The 18,675-nt window shown below is 34.9% G+C and overlaps 1 protein-coding gene across 1 annotated transcript in view; it reads left to right on the top strand.

Annotated features, from left to right (window-relative positions):
- ATP8B (ATPase phospholipid transporting 8B) overlaps window positions 1-18,675 on the top strand; it is a 135,251-nt gene that overhangs the window by 74,145 nt on the left and 42,431 nt on the right. The window contains exons 10-11 of the mRNA XM_089101782.1: window positions 1,846-2,037; window positions 16,967-17,138. Coding sequence (XP_088957908.1) covers window positions 1,846-2,037; window positions 16,967-17,138 — 364 coding nt within the window. The remainder of the gene's footprint in view (window positions 1-1,845; window positions 2,038-16,966; window positions 17,139-18,675) is intronic.

The following is an 18,675-nucleotide window of genomic DNA, read 5'->3' as shown; positions in this document are numbered from 1 at the left end:
CATACGAAAAAGTTAAGTTTTAAGTTTATCAAACTTATGACATTTTCATAGGTTTTGATGTGCAAAAGGTGCTATTATTTTCATATGCACAACATCGAGTTAATCTTATGGATTATTTCTTTAATTGTTTCGGTCATTGAAAATAATAACTAACTGGTGAAAAATCCAGTATGCATTTTAATTTACGTCAGTACTGAACTAGACGACTGCCGTAAGAAATTACAAACCCTTTATACCATATAAGCCATTTCATAACGCAGTCACCCCATTCTTTGCGATTTTTAGTCTAAAATACTATCTATTGTTTTTTTGCCCCACTGAATCGGTTGCTGAAGCCCATGAAATAATTAGGTGTTACCATTTTCATTTAGGTGTTGTCATTTCATAACGCAGTCACCCCATTCTTTGCAGTTTTTAGTCTAAAATACTATCTATTGGTTTTGCCCCACTGAATCGGTTGATGAAGCCCATGAAATAATTAGGTGTTACCATTTTCATTTAAGTGTTGCCATTTCATAACGCAGTCACCCCATTCTTTGCGGTTTTTAGTCTAAAATATTATCTATTGGTTTTGTCCCACTGAATCGGTTGCTGAAGCCCATGAAATAATAGGGTGTTACCATTTTCATTTAGGTGTTGCCATTTCATAACGCAGTCACCCCATTCTTTGCGGTTTTTAGTCTAAAACACTATTTATTGGTTTTGCCCCACTGAATCGATTGCTTAAGTCCATGAAATAATTGGGCGTTACTATTTTTATTGACCCTAATCTCGAAGGTATCTTTACAGGTAATTTTCTTTCTAATCTAGTGTCCTTCTAAAAATCAAGAAAAATTAAGCGGTAATACTCATATCAGTGTACGACAAAGAGAGCCAAAAAATGAATTAGGGCTTTCTAGTGTCATAAAAATGCTTTTTTAGACCTCGGGATGGATGCAGCACTGACAAGAGAGTAAACTTAGCTTTTTCGTGACTTATTTCATAGTCAATAAGTTTGAAAAAGTGGAAAGGATCTGCTGAGGTCATCAGTTTTTCCGGATTATTTTCTATGATGTTTTAACTAGAGTAGTTGCTACAGACCTAAACCTAGGTATGTATACAATCATGTACGTTTGATTCAAAAATGGGAGACGTCACAGCGCCACAAACGGATTTGTTCAGTGGTATGAACTTTTGATTTTCCAACATTCGCATCGCAGGTATAAACAGTCATCACTAAAAATTCGTCATAAAAATTCAATTCGTTTCGTCATAAAAATTAAATTCGTCATAAAAATTCGCACGCGCGAAGAAGGAGCCAAGGGCAAATGTGCGATAATGATGTGTCCCAAAACTCTTCAATTTAGATTAGATTAATTTATTTCAAAACGATCTAGTTAAACATGATCAATAGGTAATTGCCCATGGGAAGACATAAATGCACTTTTACTCGGCGGTTACGACAAACTAATTCGACATACTTAAAAAATAACTTTTAGATTTCTAAGTAAATTTTAAACTTCATTTTCCCACATACTGATGAACATCACAGAAAAAGAAGAAGAAAAAAGAAGAAGAAGAAGATAATAACAAAAGAAAATAAATAATAACATATATCCTCAATCTCTGAATCATGGTTCCTCACCCCCTAACAAAAAATTCTTTACTTTTTTTTACAATAGAGTAGAGAATATAGGAACGTACGTGACTGTTTATATACCAAGGCTGTGCTACAGATGAAAAAAACTTCCTGGAATCAGCTATATTATTCAATCCTGAAAATGTCCTGAAGGAAAGTTTGGCCGGAAAGCGACTTTTTACCCTTTCAAAGCTATAATTCTGATATTGTGATATTTCAATTCACAGGTCCATGGTGAAACAGAGGTATATGAGCTTCTCTGTATATTGGACTTCAACAATGTAAGGAAAAGGATGTCTGTGATATTGCGGCGCAATGGAAAGATTCGTCTGTACTGCAAGGGAGCTGACTCAGTTATTTATGAACATTTAAGGCAAGGTGATGAAGAAATGAAGACAAAAACTCAAGAACATCTGAACGTAAGTCCAATCACCATGATTTATATCCTATGTTACAAATTTTTATATTTATTTGTCGATTGCTATGTGTTTGTGTATCTTTCATTAAGGTAGTATTAATTAAGTATTATTAACTCTAAGGTGGGGTTCCATTCCGGGTTTCCCCCATTATTTAGGTTGGGACAGGGGTCCCATCATTTACCTTTTTTTATTATTATTAACTCTAGCATTATTATCAAGGAGGCACACTTGTGCCTCTTTAAAGAGGCGACCCACCACAATTTTAAGCGATTTCCGGTCCTAGCGGTGGGTGAGAGACGGCGGTGATCGAATTTTGTAGCCTAAGCTCAAACTAAGAAACATGCAAAATTTCAACCCCCCCCCCCGCCCTCCGACTTTATCTTCATGGGGGAAAGTGGGCCAGAATTTTCGACCCTCCCACCACAGCCCCCCTTTAACGTTGTCCGATCGGGCTGAAATTTAGAGGATAAGCTTTCCTAGAGCCTGGGAGCTTATCCTTAAAAATTTCAGCTCAATCCGATCACTCCTTGGTTTTCCAAAAACCAAATATAGCCAGTTAATGTTCATAAAAAAATGTTTTTTATCAGCCACGCCTACAGGCCACAGTTGGCAACGGATCCGGGTGAATGAGGACTCATTCGAAGCGGAATTCGACCTGTTAGGGCCTTTTGATATTTTCAGACCGAAAAAATTATCCCCCGAATTTACATTTACGAAAAACCTCGTTTTCCTATAAGAGCCCATGTTAATTTTTGAAATTCCTAAAAGCATAGTATTTCATTATTAAATTAGATCAAACTAGTCCTCTTAACCTGACAAGACCGACTGCAAGCTTCCAAAAATTCCAGCTCTTTCCCAGAAGTTTTTTTTTTGTCGAAAAACGAAAATCTTACTTTAACGGTTTTTTCTGTTGCCGAGCCAATAAAAATAACTAAAAAAGTCTCTGATAGTACAGTGGTCAGTATTCCTGTCTTTTAGGCGGAAGACCCGGGTTCGATTCCCCGTCAGAGTAAATTTTTTATATATTGAATTTAAAGTAGTATCTCTTAAATTTAAAGTTTAAAAAAGAAACTCAGTTTCTTTTTTAAATCCAATCTATTAAATCCTTCGGCTCAACAAGCGTCTCCAGAAGAATATCACAGTCGGCCTTCAGCTTACAGGTAAGTCTCCACTGCTTTGATAACATGCCGTATACCCGCATGTTCAAAGAAAAGTTGAAAAAAGAAAATCTTACTGTGCATTTGATTTGAGTATTCAGGAATTAAAAGCCTTAACACAAGAATCTTCAAAAACGGGGGGTTTGTGGGGCGGCAGCCCCCCAACTTTAACTCCTGACACGATGAGCTAACAGTTAGTCAAGCAATAATAAGTAATAAACTGTACAAAAACGTGCAGAAATTATTTGAAAAAAATTACGTTTTCTAAAGAGTTAAAGAAGCTGAGTCACAAGTTCGAACCTTAAAACGTACAGGGATTAGGAGGTACAGTTGGGGGGCTGCCGCCCCCCAAACCCCCGCTTTTGCAGCCTCTTTTGTTAACATTTTTATTTTGGGGGTCAACCGCTCCCCTCAACCCCTGCTTTTTCCCTTGCAAAGAAATGCTTTGGAACACGAACGAAGTCTGCTTGAATTTTTTACCGTAAGAACATCCTATTGCATCTCTTTGATTAGAAACAATACTGAGCCTCTTTGCTGGATTTTTTACAGGAGATTTTTCCCTAACCGATAACAACCTATAATGCGATGAACTTGGTACGACCAACTGATTGCAGGCTACATGACTTAAAAAACCTTAACAAAAGAGGCGGCAAAAGTGGGGGATTTGGGGGGCGGCAGCCCCCCAACTGTACCTCCTTATCCCTGTACGTTTTAAGGTTCGAACTTGTGATTCAGCCTCTTTAACTCTTTTGAAAACGTAGTTTTTTTTCAAATAATAACATATTAGAAAAGAAGTTTGAGCTCGCCTTAGCTGCAGATATTCATACTTCAAAATACGATTCACAAGCGACAATTTTGATGAGAGCTGTGTCACGTGATCTTCGTGTTTTTTTAGAATTCAAAATGTTTGCCAATCAGGGAGACGGAAACATATCAAAATGAAAACTGTAATAAATAAAATTAAAAGCACTAAGGGTTCACCATAATTGGCGTGAACGGAGAGAGAGTTGGTAATTACTCTTGCCATTACTCATAATTAATCATTTTTATTATTTTCGTTCTAAAAACAAAAGAAAACAAAATCTAATCCATTCTAATTATACTAAGTGGAGAAGGACTGCGGTGTTAACCGCATTGATAAAAATTTTCTGAATACAAGCAGCTGGATTTTTTTATTTTCATCATTTTATAATAGAGGTAATTAAAAATAAGTAATAATCATTATTGCTAATTGACTCCTGGAAGGCACCCTAAGTAGTCTAAGTCAATTTAATATTATACTGGTTTCAGAAGTCATGATCATGGTAGAACTTAGCTGACAGAGAACAGAATCTTTATTGAGCCACACTAAGACAGAATACCTTGTCGGAAGTTTGAATAGTAGAGGGGATTTTAACCTGTTGATCATAGAGTTCCGTATTTGAATTATTCCGACTTCACCAATGTCTTTTTAAGTAGTGTTACCACATATCCGGTATAAGATACCCCTAACCTAGACCCTATATCTTCCTATACCTCCAAAGGCATCTAGGGCATAAACAAGGAGTCTCCAGTCTTTATGGAGTCTCCTGGTTACTGGAGTCTCCAGTAACCTGTTGATCATAGAGTTTTGTATTTAAATTATTCCGACTTCACCAATGTCTTTTTAAGCAGTGTTACCACATATCCGATATAAGATACCCCTACCCTAGACCCTATATCCTCCTCTACCTCCAAAGGCACCTCCAAAGGAGTCTCCAGTCTCTATGTTGCCACCAATATCCATTCCTACTGGGGATGCAGGAACGTGCTAAGGGAGCCAAAAACCAACCAAAAATTGAAAATGAGTCAAAGACGCCATTTTTAAGCGAAAATACGCCGAAGTCGTATTTTTTCTGAAAAAAGGATTTTTGAAAATTGCGCTGGTTTGATGAATTAATTGCAGTTACCTCAAAAAAGCTTTCAAATTACGCAAATTTCTCCTCTCTGGCAATAATGCTGTTGAAACTGGTAAGTTTGAGCATGTCACTTTTTTACGTTATCGAGGTTTTAGCGTGAAAGAATTTGATTGACTCATAATTTTAAATAATCTCAAAAATAATCTTTATAAGTGGGGATTAATTCTAAATAGTCACAATAAAATAATTTACAGGAAATTTCTTGAAGCGGTTTTGACTTAGGCGAAATTCCGGCTGAAAGCATTAAATTTGTTCATGGTACCAAGCGATGTTGCAAGTCTGCTCAAGCTGGTATTTATGATCTAACGCGAGATTCTCTGAAGTGTCTGTATTTACAAACCTGAGCATTATTTTATTAATGGAGCGACGTAAAATCCGTATGCAAAATTTTACTATGTTGAAATGTTGCCTCTTCTTATTCTAAAGTACACTTCTGAAGATTATCCAAACTCAAGCACAGCAGTAACTTTTTTTGACTTATTCTATTTCATTTTTATTGTTTATATCTAGGTTTTACTGTTTCATACATAAATCATCTTAACGATTAAAAAAAAACTGCTTATGCTACACAAAAATGGATAAATACTTGCAGAGAGAGAGAGAAAAAAAATAATTCAACACCAACACATTTCCTTAAAGAAACCTGTAGATGTGTTATAATTAATTATCCAATACCGAGATAAAGGAATCTTCGCAAACGTAAGAGTTACTTATAAAATATTATTAGCAGCTGCAGTGTCGGTGGCCAGTAAATAGCGGTCGAAAATTAACGTCAGATTGATCTCAAATCTCAGATCGATCTCAGACCTCAGATGGATCTCAGATCAGATCGATCTCAGAAAATCTCAGATCGAATATGGGCCAAGAGTGACTAAATGATTCAGCATTAATGAGCTGAATTAATGCTGCTCATTACCTCATTACCTATGTGTAAAAACAAATTAAAATAATGATTAAAATTAAAAAATTTAATTAAAATTTCCATTTTAAATAAAAATTTAAGATTAAAAAATTAAAATTAAAAATCATAAAATAATGAGCATAGAACGTGAAGTATTTGAAGGAATTAATTGGAACGAGATAATCAATAATTTTGCAGAGCCTAAAGTAAGAAAAGTCAGATTTAAATAAATTGAATTTTTTTTTAGTGAATGAAAATTTTAAAATTTGGCCTAAAAATTTCTGGGAGACAGGGGGGGGGGGTTGTTGCGCTAACCAAGATTTTGCCCCGGGCACAAGAGAGGCCGAAACCGTCACTACGTAAAATACTCTTTAGTTTGACAATTTTTATCGACCCAACAAGGCATTTCAACCAACATATGTAACCTTTTCGTTGTGTAAACCAAAATGAGTTAATGCTTGAAACATATCTATTCCATCAAGGGAAAACATTATGTAAGTTAGCTGAAGCTTACACAATCAGTTTCTTTAATGGTTTTGATGAAATATGTTTGCCCAAAAATGCTTAGCAACAAACTTGTGTTTATTTTCACTCTAGTCAAGGCACTTCGGTTTCTCAAGCTCTCTCACTAGAAATGAAGATATTTAGCTGTACCTAAAGAATTTTTTCCGATTTTTTTTTTTATCATTTATAACTTCACAGCATTTATGTGATGTCGGTCGTCAGAAGCGCATCCAGGATTTTGTTGGGGGGGGGGGTTACTAATTTTTTTTAGGGGGGTTACACAAAAAAATCTCAAAAAACGCATACAAAATTTGTTTATGTCCATTTTTGTTACGTTTTTATGAGTCAAACAAACATTTCGGGGGGGGGGGCAAACCGGGTAACCCCCCCCCTGGATACGGCCTTGTCGGTCGTTTTTTTTGTGTTTTATATAAAACACTTATCTTTTCATTAGATAAATCGAAAGGAACAACTAACTAGGACATTTTATTCATAAAAAAAAGATGTTTCCCCCTCTAAAACTTGGAAAAATATGTATTTAATGACTTTAAAGTCCATTCACAATGGGATATGGGATAGCAAATAGCACGAATGGGATAGCAATATGGGATAGAAATGGATTGCAAATAGCACTATTCATATTAAGATTTATCTCAACTCCATAGCTAGCTAGAGCCACCCTTGTAGTTCAGTTTATTGAAATTTTGAAAATTTGCCCAAGCCAGCCAGCCAATTAGAGAGTTTTATTATCAGTTCTTAGCTGTAAAAAGAAAAGCTGTATAATAAAAGCTTTCTAGCTGAACTACTTAGAACTAGCAAATCAATTAAATTTATTATGGGATTGGGTTGTTGCGCTAACCAAGATTTTGCCCCGGGCACAAGAGAGGCCGAAACCGTCACTACGTAAAATACTCTTTAGTTTGACAATTTTTATCGACCCAACAAGGCATTTCAACCAACATATGTAACCTTTTCGTTGTGTAAACCAAAATGAGTTAATGCTTGAAACATATCTATTCCATCAAGGGAAAACATTATGTAAGTTAGCTGAAGCTTACACAATCAGTTTCTTTAATGGTTTTGATGAAATATGTTTGCCCAAAAATGCTTAGCAACAAACTTGTGTTTATTTTCACTCTAGTCAAGGCACTTCGGTTTCTCAAGCTCTCTCACTAGAAATGAAGATATTTAGCTGTACCTAAAGAATTTTTTCCGATTTTTTTTTATCATTTATAACTTCACAGCATTTACGTGATGTCGGTCGTCAGAAGCGCATCCAGGATGGGGGTAACCCCCAGGGGGGGGGGGGGGGTTACTATTTAATTGTAACCCCGGGGGGGTTACAATTAGAGAGTTTTATTATCAGTTCTTAGCTGTAAAAAGAAAAGCTGTATAATAAAAGCTTTCTAGCTGAACTACTTAGAACTAGCAAATCAATTAAATTTTATTATAGGATTGGGTTCGGCATCTATCTTTAAGTTTGCTAAAAATCATTGTTAAAAACCTTTAAGAGAATGGGAAACCTATATGATTCAAATCTTCAGTGATTTAATATTCTAAGCACTGGCGTCAATTAGGGGGAGCCGGGGGCCTTCGCCCCCTAGATTTGGGAAAATACAGTTTGCGTTGTATTTAAAAATACCTTTTTTTTATTTTTGATGAAATAATAAAAAGAACGAGAAATTAGCCCGCTGACCTAGAAATTGAAAAACACATTTTTGCTCCCTACCCTCCCTAAACTGTTGTGAATTAACTTTCTACTGATTGGAAAATAGAGCTGAGAAACTACTAGCCACCAAAAGTAGAAAACTAAAAAATGCACATTTCATAAAATTAGTTTGCACCGTTATGGTGCTAAAGTTAAAATTTCTCTGGAAGAGTTAATCTGAATCTTTTTTACAATCCAGTCTCCACAAAGTAGGCCTAGGCTAAGTTGGGAAAGTCTTTGCAGATGGAGTAGGGTAGTTGACGTTAAGCTGGCTAACCTACTGGTAATAGAATTCTGCTTTTTTGAACTCTCTACATTTTAAAATAGCTGAAAGTAATCGTGCAGTAGTTAAGAGTAGGATTTAATGAAATCAGCTTGCTTCACCTAGACACATGTAACTTTCAGTTACAATTTAACTAAAATAGCGAATAGGTGAAGCTTTGCCACAGTACATGCCTTCATAACATGGCCTCGGTTATTTTCCTTAAAAAAACATAAAAAATAAATTGTTACGGGAAGCGTCTCTTATGTACCTTTGTATGCAAAAATGACATAAAAGAACGCCACTAGAATTTATCCCAAAGAATGCCATGAGCACAATTTTATGCGTAATAATTTTTTAAGATTTTTTTTTGTGGAATTCCTTGTGTTTTAGACAGAAAAAAATATATCTAACAGTTTTTAAACTTGGTTATTGCTTGAAAAGAATAACTTAATTTTCGACTTCAATTGCGTTATTAAATCAGAAGCTGTGGCGTATAAACTTTTGTGAAAATTAGAGGAAATTTTTTCCACTTCCAATACGGAATTGGAGATCACCTTACGCCCCCCTCTCCAAAAAAACTCCTTGAAATTTTGAACTAGATCCGCCAGTCATGAAACAGAACAGTGTAGACTAATCAATAATATAATTGTAATGGAAAGCAAAGACCCACCCCTCGCCTTGAATCGAAATTTTTATTCATGCACACGCGTAGAATAGTAGGCTACGATATCTACTGTTTACTCCATGAATATTACTTTCAATTAAAGAGAAATAAATTTGTTCTCAGTATTTTACTTTTTACTGACAACCCCTGACCCCTAGCTTCGGAGTCTAATGGTCTATAAACTGAGCTAGCCTGACCATGGGCGCCCATATGGGGGGGGGGGCTCCCCCCCCCCTGGCTGAATGATGCTGGCTTATTTTTATATTTTAGTTCTGAGATTTCTATTATATAGCATTAAAAGTGCCAATTAGACGAGGTTTGCCCCCCCCCCCCTGGAATTCAGCTTATGGGCGTCCATGAGCCTGACTTGTTAGTTAGTTTTAAACTTTTGTGTATAAATAAAAATAAAAGGTTTTTTCTAGGGTTACGGACATAAGCAAATTTTATAGGTAAATATTTCGATAAGTTGATTTGCGGTAATAGCTAAATATCACAGTAAAATCCATTTGCTTCTTTTTGTGCTCTGAAGTTTTGGTGACAATTTAAATTTTTTTCTAATTATTAGATGGTTGGATATTCATTTTTGATCCATACTCTTTGATGATATTAACCGAATACTGTATGTGACTCAATCTCTGGGTATTATGATTTTGTCTTACGGTTTCTAATAGGTGGACACAGGGGCGAGTCTCATCTCCCCCTTGCTGTCTCCTCCCAAACGACGCCCCTGGGTGGACACGCTGGCAAATAGTTTAATGATTTATCCTTATTTAAACGGTCAGATGAGGGGGTAAGGGACTATTTTAGACAATCAATAAATGGCCATTATCTATTTTGCTCCGTCGTTTATTTTGTTTTGTATATTGCAATATTAGTCTCGGATTTGTAATTAGTAAGCTCAGAAATCACTAAATACCAATTTGGATGAATTCGTAAGGTATTGTTTCATCATTGTCGATAATACATTTTGTACAAATAGACGGGGCCGTTGTCGGGTAAGGGACCATTTGGGATAATCTATACAGGCATTTATTCACGAGAAGGCTATGAAAATCTTCTTTAGATCTTTGAAACCTCTTGATAAGAATGAAGCTACAAGAAATGGGATGTTTCTTGACAGTTTTCTTCCCTGTTTTACAGGATTTTTAGGATTAGGAATTCATTGTTCCTACTTAAATTGCATTATCTGCAGATATATCTATCACAATCTCTTGTTTTAACAATGCTCTTGCTGTAACTGGCACCAGTGCGACAATATATTTATTTCAATGCTTTCATTAATCTCAGATCTGTCCATTCACCGAGCTAGAATTATTAGGACTTTTTCTTAGAGAAGGATCAAAATTGGATTAAAAATAGAAAAAATTGTTCTGTTTTCAAAAGTTTTGAACAGAAAAATAAAACACCAAATATTTCACAGGGAACATGAAGCTTTAAGACTTCCATTTTCTTATAATAGCCAAAATAAGATTAAAAAAACATCAATTAAAAATTTTGATTTCGTCTAGAGAAACTGAGTTTCCGACCGTGCTTAATAAAGTCTTATTAATATCTTTTTAAGAGTTGCCCTTGTTATATTGTTGCCCTTATTTTAAGACACTTCATATTTCTAATCTTTCATTAAAAATGGAGGTACTAGAGAAATAATTGAATTCAGTACCCTTTTTTACTTGCCTCTTTTGTACCTTCTTTCAATTTTTATTTCTTAATGACCAGAAAAAAGTATACAACAAATATAAATAAAGCCATTTTTTTATTTTAATTTCTTAATAGCTAGTAAAAAAGTGACCGACAATTTTTTTTTTTTACAATTTCACATAAGAAAAAAATACATTTCTTGAAGAAACCGATTTCTAACAATGACCCTGAGCGTCGTTTATGCCACCCTTCTTCAGAGTTAAAGTTATTTTCTTTGGAGAGTTATCCTTCTGTTACCCTTCTTCAAGAAACTTCATATTTCCAATTTCCTATTAAAAATTGAGGTAGGCTACTAGAAATATAATTTGACTCAGTATTTTACTGCCTCGTTTACAGCTTGTAGTATTTTGCAGTAGGCATCAAGACATGGCTAATTGTGGAAAAAACCAGACAGATAGTCCGAGTAATTGAGAGGCAAATCTGGGATAAGCCCTTTTTAGGATTCAACTTGAGAAAAGTATACGAACATCTCTATATAATAGAAAAAAAGCAGTCCGTCTAAGGTCAAGCTTTATGTCCGCTAAGAGCTGACCTCTCTTTTTATGTGGCTTCATGTTTCTAAACTCTCTTTAAAAATGAAGCAACTGAGGATGTCATTGAATTCAATATATCCCCTAGCTCTTTTTTATTATATCTAGGTTTTACTTTTCAATGTTTTCGTCTGAAAACATGTATAAAGATGTCTGTCAAATCCATTTATATTTTATTTCCTCGATTTTTCGCAATACAGTGAATAAATCGCTAGCGGGGGTCGATGTTCTAAATTTAGGTGTAAAACGGACGCAATTTTAAACTTGACCGAGCTTCTTCACTGACCAAAGAAAAAACGGAGTCAAAGTCGAGAAAATTTGAAGTTCCTTCACTAAACTGGCATCCTCGGAGTATCGAAAACAAAAGAAATACACAATAAATTTCTTGTATATTAAAAAAATTGATTAGTGCTAAGTAAAAGCAAGTAAACTAAACTTGATCCGCAAAAAGCTAATAAACTAAACGGTATTCGCAGCGGCTTTAATCAAGTTTAATTTTGTTTTCTAACTCCGTGAAATACTTAGCAGCAAAGTTTCGGTTATTTTCCTTGCCTATTCTGGTGGATTAGGCTTTCAAACTCCCTCCCTTAAATGATGGTGCAAGTGATATCATTTGCTTTTCAGTATTACCTTGGCAGTGTGCGTGTAACTCAAGCCCTGTTTAACTCAGCCCCATGAAACTAACCCATAAAACTCAACCACTATAACCCTCGTTCAGCTCACCCATAGTTCAACTCAACTCTCGTGCAACTCGACCCCAATCGAAATCAACTCCCATTCAATCAACCCCCTGAAGTTCAACCCCGTCTACCTCAACCTCTATTCAACTCCACCGCATTGGGTAAATTTGCTACGGTAGACCAAATCTAAAGAAAACATGATAATAAAATAAAACTAGTACAATTAAATACCTTATTTTATGGCCTTTCTAAATATCACGGTCGCTCTTATGACAATCCCTCCCACCCACCCACCCCCCCTTTACGATTCTATACATAGCCCTAATAATATATTTCTTTGTTGTTTTGCCTCTCGTTATACGACATGTCTTTTTTATTAACTTGTTTTCTCGCCATCTTAACCCGGTGAAAATCTTTTCGCTAAGAGATTTCAATACAATTGTTGGATCAAAATATTATTTGGAATGATTTAAAAATGAGGATAACAATAGAAGGAAACATGGTAATCTGATTGATAGAAATGCTACAATTATAAAGTATGAATTTGATTGTTTTAATGTTTCATTTTGGTTTGTTGTACATCCCAGAACTATATCTGAAGCTTCAGGGGGGGGGGGGTGCATTTTCAGAAAAACAACCTTGTTATTCTGAAAAAACAAAAAATAAGGAATCTAGTGGTACTGCTTTTTAGTTCATTAGCAATATTTTGTTTAGATATGCTCAATCCCAATAAATTTACCCCCCCATTCCATCCTATTGCAGGGGTTGAATTCAATGGGGGGTTGAATCAAGTGTCATTGACTTAAACGGGGTTTGAGTTGGGTTGAATGGGAGTTGTGATGAATGGGGTTGAGTTAAATGGGTTGACTTGACGTGGGCACCACCTAGGTCTATTTCTATAGTTTCTAACTCTTTTTCTATAAATTGATATAGCTTGTATTTTCTGTTAAAACACCTGTAAAATCCTCTTGTTTGAATTTATAAATAACCCAAAAAAGTGTGAGATTAAAAACAAAACTATTGAAAAAAGACGGAAAATAGATAACTAACTGTAAATAAAGGCAGTGAAAATTGCAACTAAAATAGACATCAAAATACCCAAACTCGCATCTTGGATTTTTTTTTTTTTAAAAGTAATAAAAGCAGACAACTACGTTAGAAATAATAGAAAAAGAACACATATTTGAATAAAAAAACTTTCATAGCTAGAAATGCTGAAAAGCAAAAGGACATGCTACATTAGATAGAAGATTGATTCATAGCGGAAGGTAGTCGTTTTCCTAGTTAATGCGACCGTTCCATCGACCAGAGTTCTTTGTGACAGTGCAATGAATGAAGCTGCACTTGGAAACCCTAAGTACGGTAGTTCAATCTTATCCTTATTGTTGACAAATCTTTATCTTTATTTATATCTTTATTATATCTATATCTTTATTTATATCTTTATTATTGACAAATCTATATCTCTATTTTTATCTTTATTATATCTTTATTTATATCTTTATTATATCTGTATCTTTATTTATATCTTTATTATTGACAAAATCTATATCTTTATTTATATCTTTATAATATCTATATCTTTATCTATATATCTTTATTTATTGACAAACCTATGTCAATAAACTGACAAAGATTTGTGCTGCAACGAAATGCTATCTATAGACATTAATAATGGAAGATATTTCGTTTGTCCCAAATTTGGTACTTGTGCAGTCTTGTATCTGGAGTAGCGTTTCATACTGTTTTATTTTTCGCTCTTCTAGCTACACAAACTAGTCTGTTATGATATGTTCATATAAAAGATGATACCTTTGTGTCATAACTAATAAGATACTTCATACATTATAATGGTTTTCTGCAGTCTTTTACCTAGACTAGCATTTCATACTTTGCGATTCTAGGTATAGAAGTATGTTCGTTTGGGTATACTTCATAATGGAAGATACTCTGATAGTTCTTTGCTTGATAAGTCATACCATATAGCACGACGATCCTGTGCAGTCTTGTACCTAGAGCTGCCATTCTTACTTTGCGCTTCTTGGTATAGAAGTTTGTTCGTTTGGGTATATTCATAATAGAAGATGCTCTGATAGTGTTATGCTTGATAAGTCATACCATATAGCACGACGATTCTATGCATTCTTGTACCTAGAGCTGCCATTCTTACTTTGCGCTTCTTGGTATAGAAGTTTGTTCGTTTGGGTATATTCATAATGGAAGATGCTCTGATAGTGTTATGCTTGATAAGTCATACCATATAGCACGACGATCCTATGCATTCTTGTACCTAGGGCTGCCATTCTTACTTTGCGCTTCTTGGTATAGAAGTTTGTTTGTTTGGGTATATTCATAATAGAAGATGCTCTGATAGTGTTATGCTTGATAAGTCATACCATATAGCACGACGATCCTGTGCAGTCTTGTACCTAGAGCTGCCATTCTTACTTTGCGCTTCTTGGTATAGAAGTTTGTTCGTTTGGGTATATTCATAATAGAAGATGCTCTGATAGTGTTATGCTTGATAAGTCATACCATATAGCACGACGATCCTGTGCAGTCTTGTACCTAGAGCTGCAATTCTTACTTTGCGCTTCTAGGTATAGAAGTTTGTTTGTTTGGGTATATTCATAATTGAAGATGCTCTGATAGTGTTATACTTGATAAGTCATACCATATAGCACGACGATCCTGTGCATTCTTGTACCTAGAGCTGCAATTCATACTTCTTTTTGACACATCAGAAGTTAATCTGGAATAAAATGCGTTTCTGACATACTTCATAAGGTACATCGTATAACAAAATGATCTTGTGACAGAATTTTTTTTTTCAATCTTTTCCGTTAAAAGAAATTCCAAATTAAAAATATGGGCTAAACGTTTGTGCCGTAGAATTCACTATCTTTTTAAAAGTTGTTCAAACGTTTTTCATATCTTCTTGTTTAAGTGGAGAGCCAGTGTGGCTTTGTGGCTTAAGGGATTGTTTATGTGATCTCTTCCCCTGCATTAGCAAAAATGAACAAATAATTTGAACATTCTACAAGAGAGAAAGGTTCATTTCCCATCTACAAGAAAGGTTCATTTCTGCTAACTAAAACACAGGGAATCAGCCTCTTAATGGGTTTAATGAAATCTAGTTGCCTCTTTCAGGGCGCTGGAAATGCTTAACAACAAATTTTTGCCTCTTATCAGAGAAGTATTGACTTCCCATCTTATATAAAAATCATTCCGTACGTTTTTCAAAAAAGGACTCTTTTGACTGAAAGTAATTTATTACAAAGTGTAAATTATTATATGACTTTTATTAAGCTGCTTTCTACATGAAAATTTCACAACCCAAGCAATACAAAATAAATATGAAAAATCAGATATATCACATGATAAGTAAGTTTAAATCAAGTGATAGATATTGACAATTTAGACTGCTAAATCAAATATACAAATCACAGTATTCCAAAACCACTATTGCCACTGTCAAAATAGAAAGTAATTGATTCCGAAATAAGATGAATGGATGACTCATATCAGGAATTGATGCAGAAATTTCTTTCCGGGGGGGGGGGATTAACTGGATGATTCGGGAAGAAGTGTCTTGTAACTTGAGGAAAGTTAATGATTTGGGGGACAGGACCCCATGCCTTCCTTCCTTACGTTCCTGAATTTTAATAACCCGCCTTCTAGACAAAAATGTCCCAGCAAGAGCTATGCAAAAGGAATATCAAAAAGTAGGCCACGTGATAAAGTTTGGCTAAAAGTTCGGCTACAAAATCAATATAGGGAATTTTCAGTATTACAATTAATTGCGTGCCTATCAAAATATGTCAAGTTGCAAATAATGCATAAACTGGAAAAGTATTAAACCTATTGTGCAAAACATCTCCAGACTTAGCATCATTTGTGACCAAAAGAAAAAGATATGTGCTTCAATTTCATTGATTTAAATCTGTAATATATTTTGGTAAGTCAATCACATTTTTCCTTTGGCGTATGCCAGAAAAGGAAGCCCATAAGCCTGCCTTTTAAACACTGATAGCTCCTGTCTGAAATTGTAGTAAAAGGTAAATAACTAAAAAGAACGAAAGCTTGGATTTCACCTGTTTGGTTTACCTGAGTGAAACTCTAAGCCAGTAAAAAAAACGAAAATATTTCAAGTCCCAAGATTTGTTACAAGCAAACTTTCCGTTTCTCTGTGCTTATTCTTTACTGACAATGCGTTATTGTATTACTAACTAACGAAAATAGGTGTATAATACTATACTTTGTACTAATGGCTATTTCTCTTGAAAGTATGGGCTCACATGGTGCACAAAGGAGATGGGTCTTATTCTCAAAGAACTGGAACTTGATTCGTCCATTTAAGACGTTCTAATGACAAAAATTTTTGTCCTCCCCAAAAAAGATTTAACTACGGCACTCTATTTACATTTCACTGAGCTTATTTGATCTCCGACAATCTCTTCTATTAGATGTCACGATGACAATAATTTTGAGACCATCCTCACTTCATCCCTCACAGAAGTTGGGGAGGGCTCTGATCCCCAAAAGACATTTCTAAAATTTTTTCACAAACTCCTAATTTCCACCAAGTTTAGCGTCAGTGTAACAACCCATTCTGGTAGATTCGAACAATATGGACATGAATACCTGTTGTGTTCAATAACTACCCATATATCTCATAATTGTCTAGAATGATAGTTGACAAGACTAGTGACATATACTGAAGTGATTAATGGTACTGTGAATATTACAAAAATCCTTTGCTCGAAAAATAATACAAGCTATAAACTTCATGTTACTCAACAGATTAAAATCCATCACCAGTGCGCATTGTGCTATTTTTAGTTCATATTTATTTCCAGAAATATATTTTCTTTTTTTCCATTAGAAATTTGCTGGCGAGGGACTACGTACTTTATGTCTCGCTGTTCGAGATTTAGATGAAGTGTATTTTGAAAAGTGGAAACAGAAATACCATGAAGCATCCGTGGCACTGGAAAATCGAGAACAAAAATTGGAGATGGTATTCGAGGAGATTGAACAGAATATGGAAATCCTGGGTAAGTCCAAAGAGCCAGGGCTGGTGACACCTGGGCAAAGTTAACCTCGGCCCACTGTTCGACTGACAAATCTTATAGGAACTAGCAAATATCTGACTCATCCGTATTAAAGCAAAATCTTTGCCCTGATACCACCTGCTAATGGCTTCTGGGGTAGATTGTCCTGGAGGCCCCACAGTTTTAACGCCCTGCAAATAACTTGTCGATTAAATAAAAATGAAATAGTTTTTTTAATTGTAGAGAACGATATTAGAACTTCTAATGAACAATATTTAGCTTGTAATGAAAGCCAAACTTAAAGGAACAGAAACTTCAATGAATAAAAGAGACAGGCTGAAAAAAAAAAAAAAAAAAAAATCAAATAGTAAGTTTAGGAAAGAAAAGTAAATAAATAATGGATTAGTGGATAATGGAATTTTAGATTGGTTTAAGATATTATTTTAAATAATCGTTTTTAATCGCCTCAATTAATAAATATCTAAAGATTTTTAAATAATCAATATCTATATATATATAATTCGGCAAATTTACAGTTTTGTTTCGTGTACTTCACTAGTAGAAAGTGAAAGACTACACTCTGTGCGTCTTTTTATGCTCTATTCAAGTGTGCTAATCGTTTCCTTCGTAAATTCCGTTAGGAGCTCTTTTAGGTTACGCCATATTCTGTACCAGTATTAAACGATTAAATTACTTTAAAACAATCAGAAATACTTCTTTATCCCATTCCTAAAAGTGTATTGCTTTACCTCCCTTTCCCCCCCCCCTTAATGGAGCAATATATAACCCACTATGCATATTCCCACTATATTTTGCAATATGGCCACTCTTTTCTTCTTTATTATTTTACGCCGAGTGCTCGCCAATCGACGAGAAGAAAGATTTGCACAGCAGTAAAGTATAATGGGAACATGGACTCAAGCCACAAGGAATTGGAGGGAGGGGTTTTGAGTGGCCATTTTTGGCTAGTCATTATGTGATTGATTATTGCACAAATTTGTGAAATTGTTGCTAAACCCACATAACTTGTTTGGTTTAATAAGAAATAATTTAAAAAAATGGACGAAATTCAAGTGAAAGGGGAATATTTTATAAAGATGAAAAATGTCAAACTTGAAACGAGTTAACTCATTTAAGAAGTCCAACTTGAAACGAACCGGAATTGTAATGATTAAAAAAAACTGAAACTTAAAACAAGCAGAAATTCCATTGAAAACAAATTCAAGTAAGATAAAGCAGTAAAAACACAAAACCACGAATGAGAGTGGGCGTAGGGTCCATAAAATCCCCCTTCTCTTTCTCTGCCTCCTTCTCTTTCTCTTTCTCCCTCTCTTTTTCTCACTCTTCTCTGTCTCTCTCTTTTTCTCACTCTTTTCTTTTCTCTCTTACTCTATTCCCTCTTCTTTCTTTCTCTTTTATATTTTCTCTCTTCCTCTCTTCATCTCTCTCTTTCACACTCTCTTTATCTATCTCCCTCTCTCTCCCCTCTCCTATCTCCAAGTCAAAACTTTTCAAAGAAAAATAACATTTTCCACCGTTA

This window comes from Artemia sp. Qi Xiang Cuo, chromosome 15 (genome assembly GCF_049724085.1).
Source record: "Artemia sp. Qi Xiang Cuo chromosome 15, ASM4972408v1, whole genome shotgun sequence".
NCBI lineage: Eukaryota > Metazoa > Arthropoda > Branchiopoda > Anostraca > Artemiidae > Artemia > Artemia sp. Qi Xiang Cuo.
This window is presented reverse-complemented; position numbering and strand designations above follow the sequence as displayed.